The sequence below is a fragment of the Acanthisitta chloris genome, unplaced genomic scaffold (assembly GCF_000695815.1).
Source record: "Acanthisitta chloris isolate BGI_N310 unplaced genomic scaffold, ASM69581v1 scaffold36239, whole genome shotgun sequence".
In the NCBI taxonomy this organism is placed as follows: Eukaryota; Metazoa; Chordata; class Aves; order Passeriformes; family Acanthisittidae; genus Acanthisitta; species Acanthisitta chloris.
The window spans coordinates 1-20,549 of record NW_008691512.1 but is presented as its reverse complement, the minus strand read 5'-3'; the positions used below and the strand labels follow the sequence as shown (position 1 = coordinate 20,549).

Sequence of the window (20,549 nt, the reverse complement as noted above, 5' to 3'; positions counted from 1 at the left end):
AAAATCTTAGAAAACACATACATGCTGCAAAAGTGAAACACACAACAGGAGCAATGAAGAATTACCTCAGCTTTCATCACCACTTCACTTGATTGAAACTGTTCTCATGTTCCATTAAGTATAATAATATATTTGGAAAATGTAAATAACCTAATTACATTTTCTTGTTTCAAGCTGCCAGGCACCAGTCATATATCGCAGTCGTATAAAAAGAAGATCCCTGCCCATCTGCAGCCAGCTCCAAAAGGGAACTAACTTAGAACCTGTGATTAATGAAGAAAATCAGAAGGATATTGTTAGAAAAAAATAAGCACTGGCAAGACACACATTCAAGCAGTCGTGACCCTCTGCATTCTCAGCACACTCAGCTCCACAACCTAGATCTTAACATTAATGAAAATTTATATTATGAAACTTATTGCTTTATAGTAATTATATTATACCACAGGTGGAGACTCTAGTTTGCAAGCAGCATAGTAATTCTGTGTATGTGACAAGATGCACAGTCTTCTCCATGACAAGGCTTTGTTCAAGTAAATAGGAGCCTGAACACCAATAATTAAGCAAATGATTCTTCAGTGACTTTGGAGAAGAAGACCACCACCTTGTCTTACAGCAATAATACAAATGTGCCAATCTCCAGGCAAGGTAAGGAACTCACACTAAAAACTATGCCTTCTTCCATTTCTGCTAACATTTGTGTTAGGTGAAACATATAGAACTGCACTGAAAGAAAACATATCTTTTCTAGTAAAGTTGGCTCAGGATGTTCTCTACTTGCACCCTTCATCATCACTGCAGTTCGTTATACCTTCTGTTGTTCAAGGGTTGTGTTGAGGAGAAGAGATACAGATTAAAAATAGATAAAAACATGAAAAGGCAAAGAAAAAAGAAGTATATACATATATATTTGATGTGAGGGAAGTGAGCAGAATCAAGCAGCACCTCTTAGCTGGCTCTGCTCTCAAGAAATACACGTGGAGCTATGCTTTCCACTAACTCAGTGGCAGAGATCTCCTTAGAGGTCTGAAAGAACATCACATCTTAAGAAGGGACAGTGCCCTAGAGGAGGCCTTAATAGCTGAGAATTTTGAAAGGCAAGAGAGTCAAATGGAGTTTAATCAATAGACGATGATGGTCAGACTTCCTGCATAGTGTTTTACAATTTCACCATTTTTATTAACACATTACATCAAGAGGATGTGCCAAAGTAGTGTTTTGTCCTCGCAGTTTAACCACCTACTTTTACCTTCAGTGGTAGCCGAGAGTTTCTCTCCTTGCTACTCTTCACTTATTCTTCCTGTACCAAGCCACGGCAGAAGGCTGGCAAGGACAGCACAATTTGTATGGGAAGAAGGCTGTGTGTTATCAAAACTGGGTAAAATACAGGAAGACCCTTGGAATTTTATTCTGGATTGACATGTAAGGAACCTTATGAGAATACAGACAATTTCGTTACCTTCTATTTCAGTCCAGTTGACAGCAACTTCTGCTATAGGTATTTTCAAGCGCTGAGCTATATAAAGAAGTTCCACATCAAACGCCCTGAAGAGGAACAGGAATTCAGTCACACTTCCAGAAGAAAGACAGTGGCCATGTTAATTAAATACCTTGCCTGATTTAACTGGTATCAACTGCAGAACTGGACTGATTGTTCAGTTATGCAGTTGATACCAATGTTGTATAGGTCAGATGCACATGGAAGGGAAATTAATTTCCCTGACTGAAGGTCTCAGAACATAGCCAATAAACAGACAACAGCAACAGTAATACTTCACTGCATCCTGTCCTTGAAGGTATAGGTCATGCTGTGTTCAGATCACTGCTCGCTTCTCATTCTGCCACCATCATGATTTACACATTTTCAAAGACCATAAAGACCAAGCAGTCAAATGTACAGTGTCACTCTACATCTCTAGTAGTTCCATCACAGCCAACAGCTACCTGCTGTGGCTCTAGGCTGATCTGGTGGTTTCTCCTTATACTTTCTAACTCAAGAAACTCAAGGCAGCAGCACAGAAGTAAGAAATGATTTGTGTTACCATGCACAACAGAACCTGAACATCAGTTCTACTTTATCTAGTGACCATTTAACACACAACTCAAAAACCCTCTTGAGAGATTTGTCTTTTTTGCTGGCACAATTTTTTGCAGGTTGTGCAGCAAAATGAACTGGAGAAGTCATTCTGCTCGAAGTCAGCTGCTCCTCTCTACCCAGTTTGTCCAAAACACACCCTAATCCTCTCAGTTGTCTACACAGAGAACTCTTTCATTCTTGCAACGGCATGCTCAAGTGGGCCCTCTGGCTCTGAGGCTTTTGACATTAGACAAGTAGTTTCGCAGCCAGAAATCAGCATATGAAACTGCCAGTGGCTACTATTGACAAGCGTGAATGCAAACCACAATTGTGAAGATTCTGGTGATTTCTGTTAAATTTCTTAGATTATTGATTGCTAGGTCTTTTTGTTTTCTTGTTGTAGTCTTCAAATGTCAGTAGGGGTGTTCTTGTTCCTTAAATGAGTTCTAGTAACTGGAATTTAAGCTGAACAGTTCCCCACTGCCCCCAGTAAAAAGCTTTTAAAAAATACTAGGCTGTATTGAAAAAAACCTGTCAATGTCAAATGTCAACATCTAATTTCTACTAGATTCAAAACATATTCAAACACAGAGGTTTTGGTTTTTTTCCCCAGAAAACCAAACCTTGAAGGTTAAAGAACTGGAAATATTTTCCAAAGCTGTTGGTAAGGTTCCCAGTTTGAAGTCAATGAAACAGATGTTCAAGACCAGCTTGCAGAGGGGTCTTGAAAATGTAGCTGTGAGGCAGCATTTCCTCAGTACTCATTTTCTCTCAGTAACTTTGTAAGCTTAGATTCTCCTTAAATTCTCATTCCTAAGTCCAAGACAGTTTTCTTTTGAAAAGAAAAAAAAATAAATTTGCCACTGGAGAATAAATATGCAATAAAAATCCCCATTATTTGTTCATGCTGCAAGAGTTGCGTGAATTCCAGTCCTCGGTGAATCCATTTAACATCACAGAAAGAGTAGAAAGGGACAGACAAGTGATCAAGAGGAGGCAAAGACATACTTCAGCAGGTTGCCAGCCAAGTTCAGATGTTATTTCCTTCTATTTCAAGCCATCTTCTCCTTTTAAGCAGTGCATTTCTGCAGAACTATTAATGAATGCAACAACAGCAGTGGACTTTGAAATGTGCCCTTAAGTATGACACATACATGTAGGCTCCCATTGAAGTACAGACCACAGCACACTGGCTTCTTGGTGAAATCACAGGCAGACATGCATCGACCTGAACTCGTGCTCTCCATGTGTGTTACAGGAGAGCTACTGATATCACTCTGGGCAGCAACCAGAACATGCCAAGGCAGCATAAAGAGAGCTTATCTATGGAGCCTACAGTTACTGTGTATAGAGAATTGAGAACTATTTTGTACACCTGATTTTGACTGGACACAGGCTTTTGTCACCAAAAAAGTTACAGGAATATATTTTTTTAACCTCAGTGAACTGAATCTGCTCCGAGCAGCTTTGCCATTTCACTGTTTTCTTTAAGGGAGGGTTGAATATTATTTTATTAATTATGCCATGGCCTCTTTTACTGAAGTTGTATTATTTATTTTTTTGCTGACATTTTACATTTGTAAGCCAAACCCCCCATGTATTCACCTTTGAATGCTTATGAATCATGTGTATTAAGACTAAATCCAATTTTCTAATACTTTCTACTTAAATGACTAAAAATCTTAAGAGACGCAGAATAATTGTCTCATGAATTAAGACTATATGAGCTGTTCTAAAAGTATTACTACATAAAGTATTAGCCTAGTGAACTAATAGTTATTTGCAACAATTTCTGTGGACAGCTGATTACTGGAATGTCAGCATGCACATCACAGAAAAACAACATTAAATAGTTCTGTGAACTATGATGCTCAAAGTAAAAGATTAAAAGCACAGGAATTAATCAGGTTGAACACTAATACTGTTACATGTGGTTGCCATTTGGCTAACAGTGAACATATCCTGAAATTAAAAAAGCCTATTCAAAGCTGAAAGGAGAATGACTTCAGCACAACATCTCTGAGTTAATCTTTTTTCTTCCTTCTTCCCCATGACCTTTCAGTACACCAGAAGAGTTCATCAGGGAATACAGATTGTAGTGTATTCAATATACTGACAACATCACACCAATACTGCAGATCACCAGATCTGGATGGTACAGAACCATACAGAAGGTTCCACAGTCAGGATTTAGGAGTGGCTATGTTAGACGGAACCTACCCTAGAGGAGATCAAAGCCACACCAGCAGATGAATTAGTGAGTGCCATGAAGCCATTTGTGACTAGTTAGTGTGACTGAACCTCTCCTGGAAACAGCAAGGTACTATTCACACCACGTACTTCACTGGATCCTACGGCAGAGAGTGAAAGTAGGTGCCTCTGCAGGATATGCAGCTCAAAATAACTAAGTTAAGCTCCAGCCTGACAACCTAAGTACACAAAGTTAGACACTCAAAAATAAACGGGGCAAACAATTTTCCCATTTAGTGCTAATAGTAGCTCCATAATGTGTCGACTAACACCAACAGGTAATGTAAATAAAGAAAAATTTCTCCATGGGGTTACAATTTAAGACAATGCTGGCTAAGATTCAGTCGAACACCAAGTCGGTAGGTGTTTAGTTGAATTCAGTCCTTTTAAACTGAACCCTTAAATCTGAGATTCAGCTTATAAAATATCTATGCTAAAAAATTATTTTTTTATTTTAAAATTGCACTAGGGCTTTTTCTTTTTTTCCTGGCCCAATGTTATGTGCTCTAAAAAATCAAAATCAGGCCTTCAGTTATACTGTATGCCCAAGATATGTTTTGCCAGCAAACTCTTAATGCGCAGAGAAAACTTCCAATGGTCAAAGAGGTCTAAGAATGAAACAGGATGTCAAGTGGGTTAGACTGCTAGCACTGCTCTAGCTAAACTGGGGATTTTGGAAGACCACATATGTCTGCCAGGAGCAGGATTTTTTACACGGCAAAACAGCAAAATATTTGTGTGTTGATTAGACATTCATAAACAATTCTACTTGCCATGCACAAAACCAGGAAAAAAAGAATGCATTCCACTGCTTGTGTTGGAATACAGCGCCAAAGTGCAAAAAAACCCTGTAGCAATATGAATGCTTATTTTTCTGCAATTTTTACATAGAGACTTATGTTTAGGGGAACAGTGACAAACTGGAGAAACAAACATCAGTTTTGATATTGAGCTTTCAAGTTTAGAATGTGAAACAGCACAGCTTGTTCAGTGCACAAGGCAATTTTTATAGACAAAAGTAATAGCAACAATTTGATTTGATCAGTGACCTGATGGTTTGTGCAGTATCATTACAAATTGCCACTTTACAAAAGAATGTCAATCAAACCAGGTCTAGGACTGTCTTTTGAATTTCCCCTCATTTAATCATTATTCCAGGTATGACAGTAATCACAGCTGTGTCCAGCTCTCCCAGCTAAGGACAAATGTTTTCTGGCTGGAAGAAAATTTATCAGGGTTTATTTTGTCATCAGAAGAAATCAATGAATAAATTTAGCATAGGAAAATTCTGCCCATGAGACCTTTTTATTTTCCAATTTTCCTCCTGTGTTATCAAAATTTAAGACAGTTACATTTCTCAGGTCAAGACCAGATGCAGAACTAGACTTTTTTTGCAGCCTGAAGTGAGTAATTCCAACTGTCTCTATGATATTTTTATAATATCCCTTTTAATTTTCTTTTAAGTTTTAAATTAGAAAACATGCACCATCCATTTCTGAAAACAGATTAGTAGTGTAATCAGATTCAGAACCTAAAACACAAAGCATATGCTCCGTGTTCAAAAGGTTGCTCTCAATTCAAACTAATGTCAAAACTTTGCTATTTAGAAAGTAAATTTCAGGAATGTTTGGTTTGTATTCATATATACACAGCCAACTCTCCAAAGGGCAGCTAAACAAAAAAGACAATGAGAACACTCACAAGAAAAAAAGCTGGTTTAGGATGTAAGCATTATTTTTTAGTACCAAATATATAAACAGTTTGCAGTATCTATTAACTTTCAAATGCCTTGTAAACTTTAGGGCTAGATTAAGAAAATTTTCTAGGAACTACCTTGGTCTCTCTTTAAAAAGTGTTAAATATTCCTTACTGCCATAATGATAAAACAGGTTTTTTTCCTTCTACGCCTCAGTTTGCTTTCAAGATTTCTTAAACCTAAGCATTGATAAATCAAATTCAGCACAGCAAGAAGAAAAATGTGGTCTAATTTCTAGTATTTTTAACACTAAAGAAGTGATACTTGTATCAATATCCACTGGAACAGAAAGAGCCTGAAGAAACTGTAAAAAAGTGAAGATCTAAGCAGGCAGGAATTGTTAGCCAATTTTATAGTAATTTTATATTGACATCATGAGTAAATACATAATGCATTACTTTTAGACTAAGTATTCGTTATGTGCTCATATAAGAATTCACTTAACACTGCAGTACCCCAAAAAATTCCAGGTCTGACAAAACTTGAGCAGACAGGACAGATGATTTGGTTTTTTTGCAGAAGCCTCATGTCCATTATCTTCACTAGCTCATCACCCAGTCCAGTGCAGCAGCTGGGGACCCCTTGATGGGCTCAGGGACTAAGGTGATAGCTGAGTTTGAGTATTCTCCAGCACTCTCCTCTATTATTCCCAGAACATTTGAGCACTGACCATACTGAACTGAACTATTTCCACAGCTAACAGTGCTGTGCTTCACTCGTGGGCTTTTCAGATTCAAAGAGAATCAAATAATTTCTTCAGATGTCAAACAGTCCCAGTGCAGCGATGCAGAGGCAGTAATAAACTCAGATTTCAGAGCCTTATTCAATATCAAGACACCGTTTTTTCCTGCAGCCTCTTGCTTTTGGTCTCAGTGTGAATGAGCTGTTTTGTGACCCAGCTGGAGACCCCACATTGTTCCAGGACAGAAGAAATACCATACTGACTACTATTTCTTCCTCTTATGTCTTCATACTCATGTTATGTACAGAACCTCTAAGGCATGATATCTAAACAGCTTTTATTTTCCTTCTTACACACATTTTAGGCAATGGAAAGGTATCAGGGGCCAGATTTGTTTCAAATAAGAAGGTTCCACTATTGGGTTATTTCAGATGCTTACACAGAAAGGAATATAATGGGAGTTCTATGGCACGCATGTTTGACATCCCTATATAATTTCCAACTACAACTATCCCAACTAATTGTACAGCACCAGCATTTCACTTAGGACTACAATGTCCTTTAATATAGCCACTCTCCCCACATACTTATACGTACCCATCTCCCAGTTTATTTCTAGATCTTAAATATATTAACTGGGAAACAGACAATACTGTTTCATGCTCTGCCATGTTATCTTCCAGTTACACATGCTAAATGACTGGTTGTGAAGCTCATAAGTAACTTTTGAGTCCTTATTGTAGTGTTTGGTTTTTTTTTCTTGCCATAGCAGTGGCAATAATCTGAGTTTCTCTCCTCTACAGGAGTTTCAGTTTCCACGAAACTTGCCAATACATTCGATCTTGAAATCTCTACTGTTCTGTCAGATTTGGCTGAAATTAGCCAGTAAGTATAAAAATGAAGGCAGGGAAACACAGAGACTGTTGAAGGACAGACAAGGATAAAAAAGGACAATATATTGCCTATTTTGGCAGAAAATTAAACCAAATTAAAAAACCAACCCTATTTTTTTAGGTAAATTTGTGACTTGGAAGTATCTGAAGAGCTTCTTTATTGGAAGAATCTGAGTTATTCTTTTCTTGACAAACAAAACAAACATTCTTCATCACTAACCAGCACATTTCAGATGAGTAAGAAAACATTCAGAGGATTAGTTTATGGATTACTGTAAATAAAAGAACAAGAACAGAATACTGATTTTATAGCAGCACATACAAGCATAATGAATGACGACAGGAAGATCTGCTGTGTTCCACATCAGCAATATAATCACTATGAAAAAAAGCTAATAATATCCCTTTTTCATAGCCTCTGTTCCTGTATAATGAGGTACAGCACAATTATTTTTACTCTTCCTTTGTTGCTAAAGAATCAAAATGGCAAAAGAAAGGGTTAAGATTTTTTTCTGTAGAAAACACTTTATATAACACGTAAGTGCAGTTACAATCGACATCTTCAGTTAAAAACAGAGTAAGATTGAAGATTGCATTTTTACAGCTTAAACTGATTATCCTCATTTACTTCTTTCAGTTTTCTTCTTGGAAAGCTTAATTTATAAAGTGAAGTTAAATAGGGCAATTTTGAGATATGCACTTCTGGACATTGCATATGTGTTTAACCATGTATTCAGAAAACACCTCTATGTGAAATGCACAGAACTTTATGGATGAAGTTTGATTTTGGAGGTAGCAGCACGAATCATACATCCAGCTCAGCTCTAGTTTCCTTTAGAGCAATAAGCAAACCACTCACATGGGAAAGCGATTCCCCAAACATTGACTGCTCACAGTTCTAGATTCAACTCAGCAGAAGAACTGAATGCTGAATTCAATATTCCATACCAGATATGTGTACCCAAGCACTACCTTTGCAAGTCCATTCTGGAGGAGCAATATAGCTCAACTACCACTGTCAAAGCTCAGCCTGAAACTAGATGTATTGGAATTGACTAGCACTGTAAGATTGCACACTTTAGTGAAACTGTTCCCTGTCAGCAAGCAGGAGCCCAAGAGAGATTTTCTTGAATGAAGACAATAGTTTGAAAAGATTGGATTACACTTAATTAAACTATCCTTTTTAGAAACACTTGTGGTGTAGGAAATTTACAGAAATTATGGTTATTTGTGTGGAACCAGTACTTCAGTCCCATAACAGTAGTCATGACTAAATCACTCTCATAAGGGAACAGTTCTGGCTAAATGACAACAAAAGGAGCTCTAAAGTAATTCAAAGACTATGCATCATTTTCTATTGTCTTAATATCTACTAGTAGTCCACTCAGAAAATATTTTAGCAAGAAAACAAGCAACAAATAGGCATTTGCCTTCACTTTGAGTCTTCAGCAATTACAAACATCAGATACTGATTTTAGGTAAAATGTTTTGGTTAAGCAGTACTGAATTGCAATGTATAAAAACAGACTAATAAGCATTTTGAATAAGATTAATAACTCTTAACTTTCCTTATCAGAGTAACAGCTTCTCTTCATTTCTTACTCTGCTTGCATGGCTCATATGTGTAAAAGGACAGAGGACTGGAATGGGCTGCCCAGGGAGGTGGTGGATCCACCATCCCTGGAGGTTTTCAAGATGAGACTGGATGTGGCACTTAGTGCCATGGTCTAGTAACCACGGTAGGGTTGGACTCGATGGTCTTGGAGGTCTTTTCCAACCTAGCTGATTCTATGATTCTTTGACTCTCAGAAATAGGAAGTGGATTATAACACAATCAAAGATTGTTTGTTTGGAAGTTATTCTGGAGGTGAAGAGAGAAGAGTTACTGGCATTTTCTGTTGTTTGGGGACTTTTTTCCCCCTCTTTTTTCTCCCCTTTCCTAACCAATGCCTATTTGCTCTGACAAGGCAAAACCAAAATGTCCTGCCTAGTACTACAAAACTCTTTTGAGAAAAGAGAATAAAATTAACTAAAGAATAAAATTAAATGCCCAACTATTTTCCCAAAATATATCTTAGTAAGACATAGAATTTCTAGCAATTACCAGGATATTTTAACAAAACAAGAAATCTAAGTTGCCATGCAAGCAGGACTGTAACTAGCTAAACTGAGCAACTAGGATTTATACCCAGACTATACATGCTTCAAAGTAGCTGCAATACTAAAATCACTTTTTCAAAGCCATGTTCAATTATTAAAAAAGAAAACCCCAAAACAATAAAAGGAATTTACCAGCGTTCTATGTGAAGAGTTGAGAAAGTCCGAGAGGCAGCTGCTCTGGTTAGAAGTTTAAATCCACACTGTGTGTCCCTGATCTCTTTGACACAGAGAAACCATACAAGGAAGTGGAACCCATACATAAGAAGGGTTCGAAAGTAAGAGCGCTGTGGACAAAAGGCAAGAAGTTAGATGCTTTCATTTAAGTGATGAGTGAACATAGCTGTGTTAGAGGACAAGAATCCTTTATTGTCATAGCTTTCAGAGTTTGTGAACTGGTTTTGTTCTGAACTGGAACAAAACCAGAACTTACCAGTTTTAGCAGTGAAAAAAATTACAGCTGAAAGGGAATGACAAGCCAGTCAAGTGCATGGTTAGTATGCTTAGGGTAGGAGAAGTCCAAGTTCTTACTTCTGCTTTCCCCAATTCAGAGCAGCTTCTCACTCTGAATAATGCCTTACTAAGTAAAGCAGGAACCTGCACCTGGATTTCAAATAATGAGCGAGTCAACCACAGCATCTTCTGAATGGTTCTTTGGGAATTCCCCCAGGAAAAGAAGAGTGAAGAAGGAATGGGATAGTATGCCCCAAGCTCTACTTCACTGGACACTTTACAAGCTATTTATCGCTCTGCCCAGTCCTCCTTTTCTGAAAACTGGTTGAACAGATGCAAAAAATTCAAAAGTGGCCAGGACAGACAGCAGAGAATAAGCCCACAGGACTGCATAAAGGGTGCTACTCTTAAAAATACACACTTAAACTAAACAGGTTCCAGCTGCTACATTTACACAGAAATTAAAGAAGTTGTGTATTATTAAAAAGCCCAAATGGAAGCATATCTTGTTCTTTGCCACCCACTTCATTTATTCAAGCTTGAATGATTTCCACAGCTTGTACACACCTTGTTAAAGCACTTAAGGGAATGCAATTGCAGAATGCACTTTTTTTGCAGTATATGATGGACCAAGTGAAAACCAGGTCTAAAGTAACAGCTGCTGTGCAAGATAATATTTTACTTTATATTTCCAGCAGTGTTAAACAGTCATCTCTGTTCACACTTTGCTTTCACAGATACATTTTATGTTCCCAATATATGCTCTCCCAACCTACTCTTTGGTTATACTTCTGTTCTGGACACAATAATCATACAGATAAGTTTGTCCACGGACCCCAGAGGCCGGAGTCTGGTTTTGTAGAGGTCCCTCTTAGTCTTTTATTCAAAGCAGCTCCTAACAAGCTAGAATTCTGATCCACAAATTGCTTCTGAACTCACTGCTGGCTGTAAACTCAATTTAAGTCACTGTATCTAAGACTGCAAACCAAATATCATGGAAAATGGCCTTGTGAAAAGTGCTCCAGTCCTTAATGGTGGATCTGGTGTGGCTTCTTTGGCTCTTTTGGTTCTATGACCACGAACACAAGGCTACTACTTAGTGCCAAAAGGGAAGAGCTAAGAGGCTGCATGATTGTCAGACACTGAAATTGTGCACTTACTTCACAAAGAGGAGTTCCTTATCACTCCTAAGACTATTTATGCATGTCATATTATGGATTCATTAAAGTACATTAACAATTCTGAAGGCAGAACAGAATTATTGATGTCTTGAGACTGCATTTAATGGTGGAATTCTGGTCTTTATAAATCCCATACAGCTGCTTGTCACAGCTTCATTCTGTTGTTTTAGATGCTGCTAAGTCCAGAGAGAAATCCCAACATCTAAAAGATTGTTCTGCAATATTTTTATACCTATTGCACTACATGACAGTCTCTTCCCACTGTAGTAAAGCTAGTCTTTCTGTTCCAGTCTAGGGGCAGCTGGGTAATGAAACAAAATAGGCTACATATTTAAAACAAACAGCATTACCTAACCAGTAGGTGATTCCTTTATCAAAAAGTCAGAAATATGGGGAAAAACAGGAAGCAAAGGATGGACACATCCTAAAAATTATACTCTTGTAATAAAAAAGTCCTGTTCCAATTCCTCTCCCTTATGTAAAGACCTTCAAACACGAAAAGAAATAGGAATGCACTGGAGAAAGTTTATCTACATTCAGCACCTGACCACACAATGAAGCATTTTTTCTGGGCTCAAATTTATCACCTACATGATCGTCCCATAGCAGCAACATTTCCAGGATACATTGCCTGCACAGCTGACTGGTAACTGCAAATGGAATATTCTGTGCTACAAGCATTCAAGTACCATGCCAGAGATTTATTCTAGTTTCTGATAATGCTGGGTTTGGATTTGTTCTTTTTTTTTTTTTTTGGTGAGGATGCTAACATACAGCAGTATTTGCAAGAACTCTTTCCACTGAACCACTTGAATTTCATCTGATAAACTAGAAAAAAAAAGTACAGACCTACCAGTGGCTGAACATTATCAGTGTAACTTCTTTTGAACTTTTGTAACTATTTTAGTAGTCGTGTATATATGTCAGAATGATTTGAGGTACTAAACATCAGTATAAACACAGCTTACTCTTGAGAACATTCAACATGACGAGCACATCCAATGATGCTGAAAAAATGAGCCCAGCAACGTGCCTGCTGCAATACAAGTTCCATGCCTGTGCTTTGTCAACTACTGTCTGCCAAGACATCAGAACACCAGATGCAAGATAAGGCTGTGAGCCTATGCATTACTGTTTATTCCACAAGAGCCACACATAGAACAGCACCGGCAGTGGGCTCAAAACTTGAAAATTTTACTATGAGTAATACAGAAAAATTACAGCACTTTCCCAGAAATTGAGATACTCTCCAAACAGTTGGCTGCTAATTATTCCTAATTCATTTTAACCAGGTTTCAAGATCTGCAGATCAAGCCCTTTCACTGGAAGGGAATCAATAATAATGAACTCATCGGTTGCCTTCCACTCCAGCCCCAGTGCTGGTTACTAGTTACCAGTTCTGTCAGGGATTAGCAGCTCTGCTTTAAAACGTTCTCAACTAGGAAAATTAAAACCATAAATTGGAACACTAACTGAAATCAGTTCAAAGTGCCTGAAATTCAGAACACATTCTTTGTATATGATGGAGCACATCCTACACTTAGGACAAGCTCTTCCTTAATTTTAGCTTCCATTCTTTTACAAATATTGATCATTTAATTGCAAAGCCTGTGGAACAGAAACAAATAATGGAAGTACTTGTACATTAGTACACAGCAGGAAATGGAAACAAACCTTTGCTATAGAGTCCTTCTCCAGATGAGCTCTAGAACCACAGGAAATAGCCATCTGGTTCTGTATAGGAATATAAATTAAAAAGTCATTACTTAACTAAGAGTTTCTGAATCAGTGCAATCTTCTGTTGAGAACCATGTAACAAAAACCTTCAAAGCAGTATACTTTCCTGCTTCCTGTAGCTGCACTTCTTCTATTGCTAGATTCTGAGCCTAAATCAGTCTTTTCTATAATTAACAGGCAATCTAAAGTTTATTACAATTTGATATGGTGCATAAAAATTGCTTCAATTTATTCAGGTCTGGTTTAGCTTATATTGTTTGTCTGAGGTATGCATATGGTAAATGTGCTGAACTGCACAGATAAGCATGCAGCATTCCTAGATACTAGATGTTATAATGTATGTTTTCCCTAAATATTGCACTATGGAAGGGATAACAGAACAACGTACTTGTTGCACCGTGATACCTTCAAACAAATAAAATGTCATGGTATCAACCAAAAATATTCTCTCAAATTAAACTGACATGATCAACACAAAAGACTTAAAATTATTCTCAAGAGAGATTACTACTATGTCTCACACAGAATCTCTTAAATCAAATATATTTGAGAGTGTGGGACTGCTGCTCAATCAGCAGCTGTTGCTGCCCTGGTAGCGAAGAGCATCAGGGTCACACCACTGCCTGTTGGCTCCTGCACTTGTGCTCCTGCACTTGCAGACCATGACCCTTTCCACAGGCACATCCCTTGCAGCTCAGGCTGGAAGGCTGCACGTGATTTCTGGCACTCTGGGAAACTAGCTACAAGTACCTCACTCATCTGTGTTCAAGCAGAAAATAAATCTCAGTTCTTTCAAGTCAAGTGCCCAAAAGAGAATGACTATGCAGGGAGGAACTCTTGTTCCACAGGTTTTTGAATTTTTATTTACAATTAAAAGTTCTTCCAAATACTGTCATTAAACTAATGACCCTGAGAAAAGAGAACCTCTACAAAAGAGGGTGAAAATAAGATGCATCCTTAGAGGTACATAGGATGACATCAGATAGAAAGAAAATACACAATGGTTAACCAAGAAAAAATTGTTTTTTAACTGAGTAGGCAACACATGGTATTTATACAGAATAGAACAACTTCAAAGGAAGAATATTCTGTACTGCATTGAAACAGGCACAGTGGATGTAAAGGAGGTAAGAACTCTGTGGAAGTTCCTTCTGACAGGCCATTCTTGAGTCTTCTAAGGTTACACCTCAGTCTTCAGACTTACACCTACATCTTCAACCAGATCTCAAAAAGCTCAAGGTCAAGACAATTCCAAAAGTCAGTCTGTATGCATGTGTATTAAACTAAAACCATGAGAATTTATACTCACAGGCCATGGCTGGAGACTTTTTAGACCATCTTCTACTTTCTCAATATCTGCGAATTTTGTAGCTCCATCTGCATCAGCCATAAGAATTTTTTTTCCCCGAGAACTAAAGACACCCTACAATGAAAATAATAAAAATCAACACCATTGAAATCAAATGTGTTGTAAGCTAGACACTCCAGAAACCTAATGTGGTAACAAGAACAGTGATATCTCAAAGATTCGACAGAGCAGGTGAATCTTAATTCCTGCTACTAGAAAGTTTGCCAATTTATACTGCAGTAACAGCTAGAGACTCCATACACTGAGCAGTGTCCGGCAGTGACAGACAGTGCATGAACACAAAAAGTTAACAACGGTTCACACAAAAGTTAATCTCTCTCAAGAGAAGCTTGAAAACTAGAAGCTGTACAAACCAAAATCCAAGACAAGTTGCTACAGTCAGCTACAGAAGGGAGCATGATTAGCACACATCCAGTGCCACTGCAGTGGATGGCTTTTCTCTGTCAACTGGGCTGTGGAAAGGAGGATGCAGTGCCAGTTTTTCCTAACACTGTTCCAAGAGAATTCAAGAGCTATTTCTCAGAACTAATTTAAGATTAAGTCTTAAGCCATGGTATTGCTGCAAAACACTTGTGACGCACAGGTCTCACGGCTTGCTTTGCCATATTCTTGGTGAGACTTACTTGACAACTTTTGAACGGGTTCAGACAAGAAAACAACTAGCAGTGGATCTGACAAAAGTACTGTTGTAAACAAGCATGAGTTTGGAAAGGAAGTAGTTGTGTACACATCCACTCTGCACTCTGCCGTGCAAAAACATACGACACAAAAAGAACTGTCTCATTCTCTTGGAATAACTTCAGAAGTGTATCACTTACAAAATTCTGTATGTTCTAATATAATGTTCTCTCCACTTGCCATAGCTGCTCATTTTTCTTAAAAAATAATTGAGATATTAAAGCTAGAGCTTAAAATACAGATTAAGACAAGTCACTGATAACCCATAAACAATACCACCCTCTTCCATAAAAGTAAGGCGCCATTCATCTTAGGAAAAAATTGTTCCTCCTAAATGTGCAACAGCTATTTTATTTTCAGACCATGATGATTTCATGATGTCCATGTGAAAGCTTAACTTGTGCTGCTTCTACTATTGAGTGTGGGTGATAGCAGTGGGCTTCAGTAAACACAAACTTTGCTGGATGAGAGTGTTTGTTTACTGGCCATTATAAAAACCACAGCTATGACCTGGAGAGCAAAGTTAGCAAATTTAACTGCATTTTCTCTACAAAATCTTAACTTTAATCCATAACGGCTTGGGAGGTTTTTTTGTTTTGTTGGCTTTTATAAACACAAACCTATTTCTAAGTGGAACTAACAGGAATATGAAGTTCAAGTATTTTTTTCCCCCTTTATATACTCACTTAAAAAAAATAAATCTTCCTGGCAAGAAAATACTGTTTCCAAGATCTAAAATTAGTTTATTTTGAAAAGAGTTTTTGCCTTGAATTATAGAATCTGTACTGATTTTTCTGATGATCATTTTATTAATGCATTGAATTCAATATGTCAATCAGCACAGCTCTATCTTCTGCATATTTGGCACAGGCAGTTCAAACACGGAAGGAGATGAAAGTATCAATTACCATCCTGACTGCTCCTCCTTTCCCTCGATTTTTTACCAAAGGAAGCACTCGCACTTTGTCGCTTCCATATTTCTTGCAGTACTTCAATGCAACCTGATAGACATACAAAAAACCAGCATAAAACAAAACTAGAAATCAAGGTAGAAGTTAACATTTGCTCACCCTTTAAAAAAATAATTAACAGCACAGAGCTATAAGCACTTCAGTCGGCACAAATACATTGCCAGCGTTCGCTGGAATCTGTTTGGGAAAATAAAAACCAGTTCACAGTCAAAATAAGAAGACTGAAGAAACTAGTCACGTTCAACAAGAACAGGATATTCCCCCAAGCAATTCCAAATCCCATCCTCCCACCTCCAAAAAAACTCAATCCTAATTTAATTCATATCATACTATTACACACCTTTTACATGAAGACCAATAGTTAATAAAAGAAATACAATTTTCTACTCCAGCTATCTATTTCTCACTTGTCTTGCTGGTATTTGTGGCTTTAAACAAAAATCCACTGTGATCTAAAACCTCATTCATGCTGCAAGGAAATGCACATTTTCTCCCACGTTGTGGGGAACAGAAAGCATGAGTTTTCTCTCAATTATTTCTAAAGGTTGTTTCCAGTCCTTGTAAGTGCAGAGGCCCATGGTTCTAGTGTGCACAGTTAATCAAGACGCTAGAGGAATGCACAGCAGACAGAAATATGTAGGAGCAATCCTTAATGGACAAGCTTAAGCAAAATGAATCAAGAAGCAGAATTCATTTTAGTAGCTAATTCAAACATCTTCCAAGCAGTAGTAAAACAAACCCCCAAGCTGGCTAGCCTTCCTTTCCAGTGACATACATCAAAGTCAAGGCAGAAGAATACAGAACTGTTTTCAAAATACTATTCCTGGCACGTGGATTTTTAAATGAAGGGTATGGCAAAGAACTATACAACATGTCAGCTGTTCTGTCCATCACGGTATGAATCAGGTATTTTAAGAGACTTTTTAACTTTCTGAAGTTCATATTCACATCACTAGGCACATGTGGAATATTTCATAAGAAAGTTAACTTTCTGAAGTTCATATTCACATCCCTAGGCCCATGTGGAATATTTCATAAGAAATTTCTTGAGGTTAGGATTCTCAGAATCTCAGCTGCAGCAAAGAGGCTGTCACAGTCCCCAGTCAAGAACACTAGAACTTGCAAAAGAATGATACATGTATTCATGTGTATATGTGACATCCACGGTGCAGACAGGACAATGGCAGAAAGTATCCAGAAATATGAACTTCAACTGTCAACAAATTCAAATGCCAAAATATAAACGCACAACATTGTTACATTCCACAAATGCAGTACAAAAATCCACACCTCTGGTTGCCTGGGAAGACTCTTCTTTTTCTTACCTTTACAGTTTGATCTTTACTACCGTCATTGACCACTATCACTTCGTAAGTGAATGAAGGATCTCGTTTCTTGAAAATAAAAGCAGAAACAATGCATTTCATCCAATGTCTTAAATAGGTCTTTCAAATATCGTAATTCTTTTCTCCCTAGCAGATTTTAAGTCATTCATGGTTGCCAACAGACACTAATATGATGTAGCAAATTTGTTAAGATGGCATAATTAAAGAATTTTTCCATATTTGATGCATGTACCATCACACTGGCTTGTCACGCTACCATCTAAAACTAAAAAAATCACTTTAGTTGTAAAAAATGAAAGCTCAGAACAACATCACTGTTATGTTATGTTATGTTATCCCCAAGAAAACAAAATCCACAAACTTTCACAATAGGCTTCTTACTCAGGGAAAAAAGGCCTAATGAAGAACAGATGCTTAAGAAACTTGTTGGAAAAAAACAGGATTCAGTCCAGAAAGTTAAACGTATGGTTAATCCTTAGCTCTGTCTTGAAGAGATATCATGCATACAAAGATTTTTTTCATTCCATAATAGTATATTAAATTTTCACTTAATTTAAAAATACTTTCTGGCATTTGATCTAAAAATAACTGACAAGACACAGAAGTGTTAGTTCTAAGTGGCCCAGTATTGCTGTTTTAACATACACCAAAATGACAAAGTGACTACATCACTGACTTATTATACATAATACGTAGAAAAGTAAATAATTTTTAAGGCAAAATAAAAATACCTGTCTTTTTTCTAGATAATCCAAAGCTTCATCCATCATAAGAGGTACTAGAGAAAAGGTTAAGGAGGTCAGGTAAGTATATTTTTACAGGCAAAGCACCAAAAGCACCTGAACAACCAAGCTGAAAACAAGCACAAAGCAGAACTGAGCAAATTGACTCTTTCATACAATGCTACTTTAAGTAAACAAGCTTAGCAGGTGCAACTCTAAGTGCTGTCCTTTCCGAATGCAAAAAGAACACTGAGGAAAATCACACACATGATAAAAGGCAGGATAAAGACTTTCTGAACAGCTAAGTTTTCATTTTGCAATATGTAATTCTCTACACAACATGAAAGGAAAAAATAATCATTCTTCATGACTGACCCTGCAAACCAGCACTGACTTTATTTAAGGAAGCTGACAGCTTGTGTGCTACCACATTGGCTTTACAGCTTGATTAAGTCTGTCACATCTGAAAGCCTTCGCTCAGTATCAGGTACTTCTATCTATGGCCAAGTCAAACACAAACCCGTGAGATCACGGTTTCCTGCTCATCTGAAGCTGCTGCTGTTGTTTGAAGAGTGGGAGGCTCTCAAAGCAACTGTAAAAGTCTTTTTCTACTTCATGCCTTGCAGCATTCATAAGGGCAAAAAGCAGCCATTCTGCTGGACGTCATTACAATAAGGAGGATTCTTCCAAGTGCCCCATGCCATTTTTAGCAGCAGAAATCAAGTTACACAATGTCTTAATTTTGAAATTCCATGTACTTGTACTGTTTTCTGGAAGCTGTGTCCAAAACCTGATACAGAATCTACTGCTGACATAACTCATCTCTGCATTATTAGAGTAACAACTTAGAGATTTCCTCCTTTTTCTCAAAACAAGGAAAATCTTACACCGGTCCTCCTCATTGTATGCAGGCACAACGACAGAGAGTTCCCTTGTAGGGGGATCATGTATACTTGGTACAGGCTCTTTCCTGCCTTCAGCGCCTATGAAGAATTTCTCTTCCTCATGTCGGTGAAGGGTTGGCATTTTTTTGGCAGTTACATGAGCAATTGCACAGATCTGTGAAAAAAAAATGAGAAAAATTGAGCATTCTGTTAGAAATTAGCTGCTCAATGTGTCACAAAGGGCAACCAACTACATTTTAGTAATGGGGTGAGTGAATGGAGTGGAACTTCAACCACTGCTCAAGTCAACACAGGAAACAAAACCCTCTCATGCCATTTGATTACTCCTGCTCAGAAACCACTGTCAGCATCATTGGCTTCTTGCTGGTTTTGACTGCAAAGCATGCAGATGCCTCCAAAGTAGTGGTCCAAGCCCCACGGCCTCTTCCCAAATCATAGAATTTTAGGAGTTGGACTGAACCCTATAGAGCGTGTAGTCCCAACACACCCTGCCATGGGCAGGGACACCTTCCCACCAGACCAGGTTACTCAAGGCCTCATCCAGCCTGGCTCTGAACACTGCCAGGGTTGGGGCATCCACTACCTCCCTGGGCAACATGTGCCAGTGTCTCACCACCCTTATAGTAAAAAACCTTTTTCTACTATCAAGCCTCAATTTCCCCTCCTTCAATTTGTACCCATTGCCCCTTGTCCTGTCACTGCAGTTCCTAACAAAGACTCTCTCTCCGACTCCCTTGTAGCCCTTGCAGATACTGGAAGGTTGCTGTGAGGTCTCAACACAACCTTCTCTTCTCCAGGCTGAACAGCCCCAACTTCCTCAGCCTGTCTTTATAGAGGAGATGCTCCAGTCCTTTTAAAAACTTTGTGGCCTCCTCTAGACTTGCTCCAACAGTTCCATATCCTTACACTGAGGGCACCAGAACTGCACACAGTATTCCAGGTGGGGTGTCCCGAGAGTAGAGTAGAGGGGAAGAATCACCTCCTTTGGCCTGCTGGCCACACTCCTTTTGAAAGGATCCTGAGCACACAGCCTGGTGCATCCCACCCCCAGCAAAGCTCACGGCCAGCCAGCCAGGCGTGCCTGCAAAACTGAGGCTCTGCTGGCTTTGTGTGTGGCTAAAATACACTCGCAGCACTCGGTTCCCGGTTGCTCGGTGGCACCACATACGTGGCAGTGCGGACAGGCGGTGCACTCTCTTTCCACGGGGTCGAACTTCTCGGACTCGCCCGGTGCTTCACCCACGCAGAGACACACCGAGTGCCCCAGAGGTTACCGTGACGGCGAGTGACCGGCACATCTCACCAGGCTGGAGAGATCCAGCTTCGTCCCCTCCGCACGACACGTCCCCCCACGCCCTGCGGCGAGGCGCGC

At 38.6% G+C, this 20,549-nt stretch overlaps 1 protein-coding gene across 1 annotated transcript; it reads right to left on the bottom strand.

Annotated features, from left to right (window-relative positions):
• Nucleotides 1–150: 150 nt before the first annotated feature.
• ALG5 (ALG5, dolichyl-phosphate beta-glucosyltransferase) lies at nucleotides 151–19,331 on the bottom strand (the record flags this gene model as incomplete). The annotated part of the gene is made up of 9 exons (XM_009082257.1): nucleotides 151–263; nucleotides 1,460–1,545; nucleotides 9,951–10,102; nucleotides 13,124–13,183; nucleotides 14,496–14,609; nucleotides 16,142–16,234; nucleotides 17,530–17,598; nucleotides 18,282–18,328; nucleotides 19,160–19,331. Coding segments are annotated over 9 exons (906 nt in total), but the record flags the coding sequence as incomplete, so codon positions are not given.
• Between the last annotated feature and the right edge of the window lie 1,218 nt (nucleotides 19,332–20,549).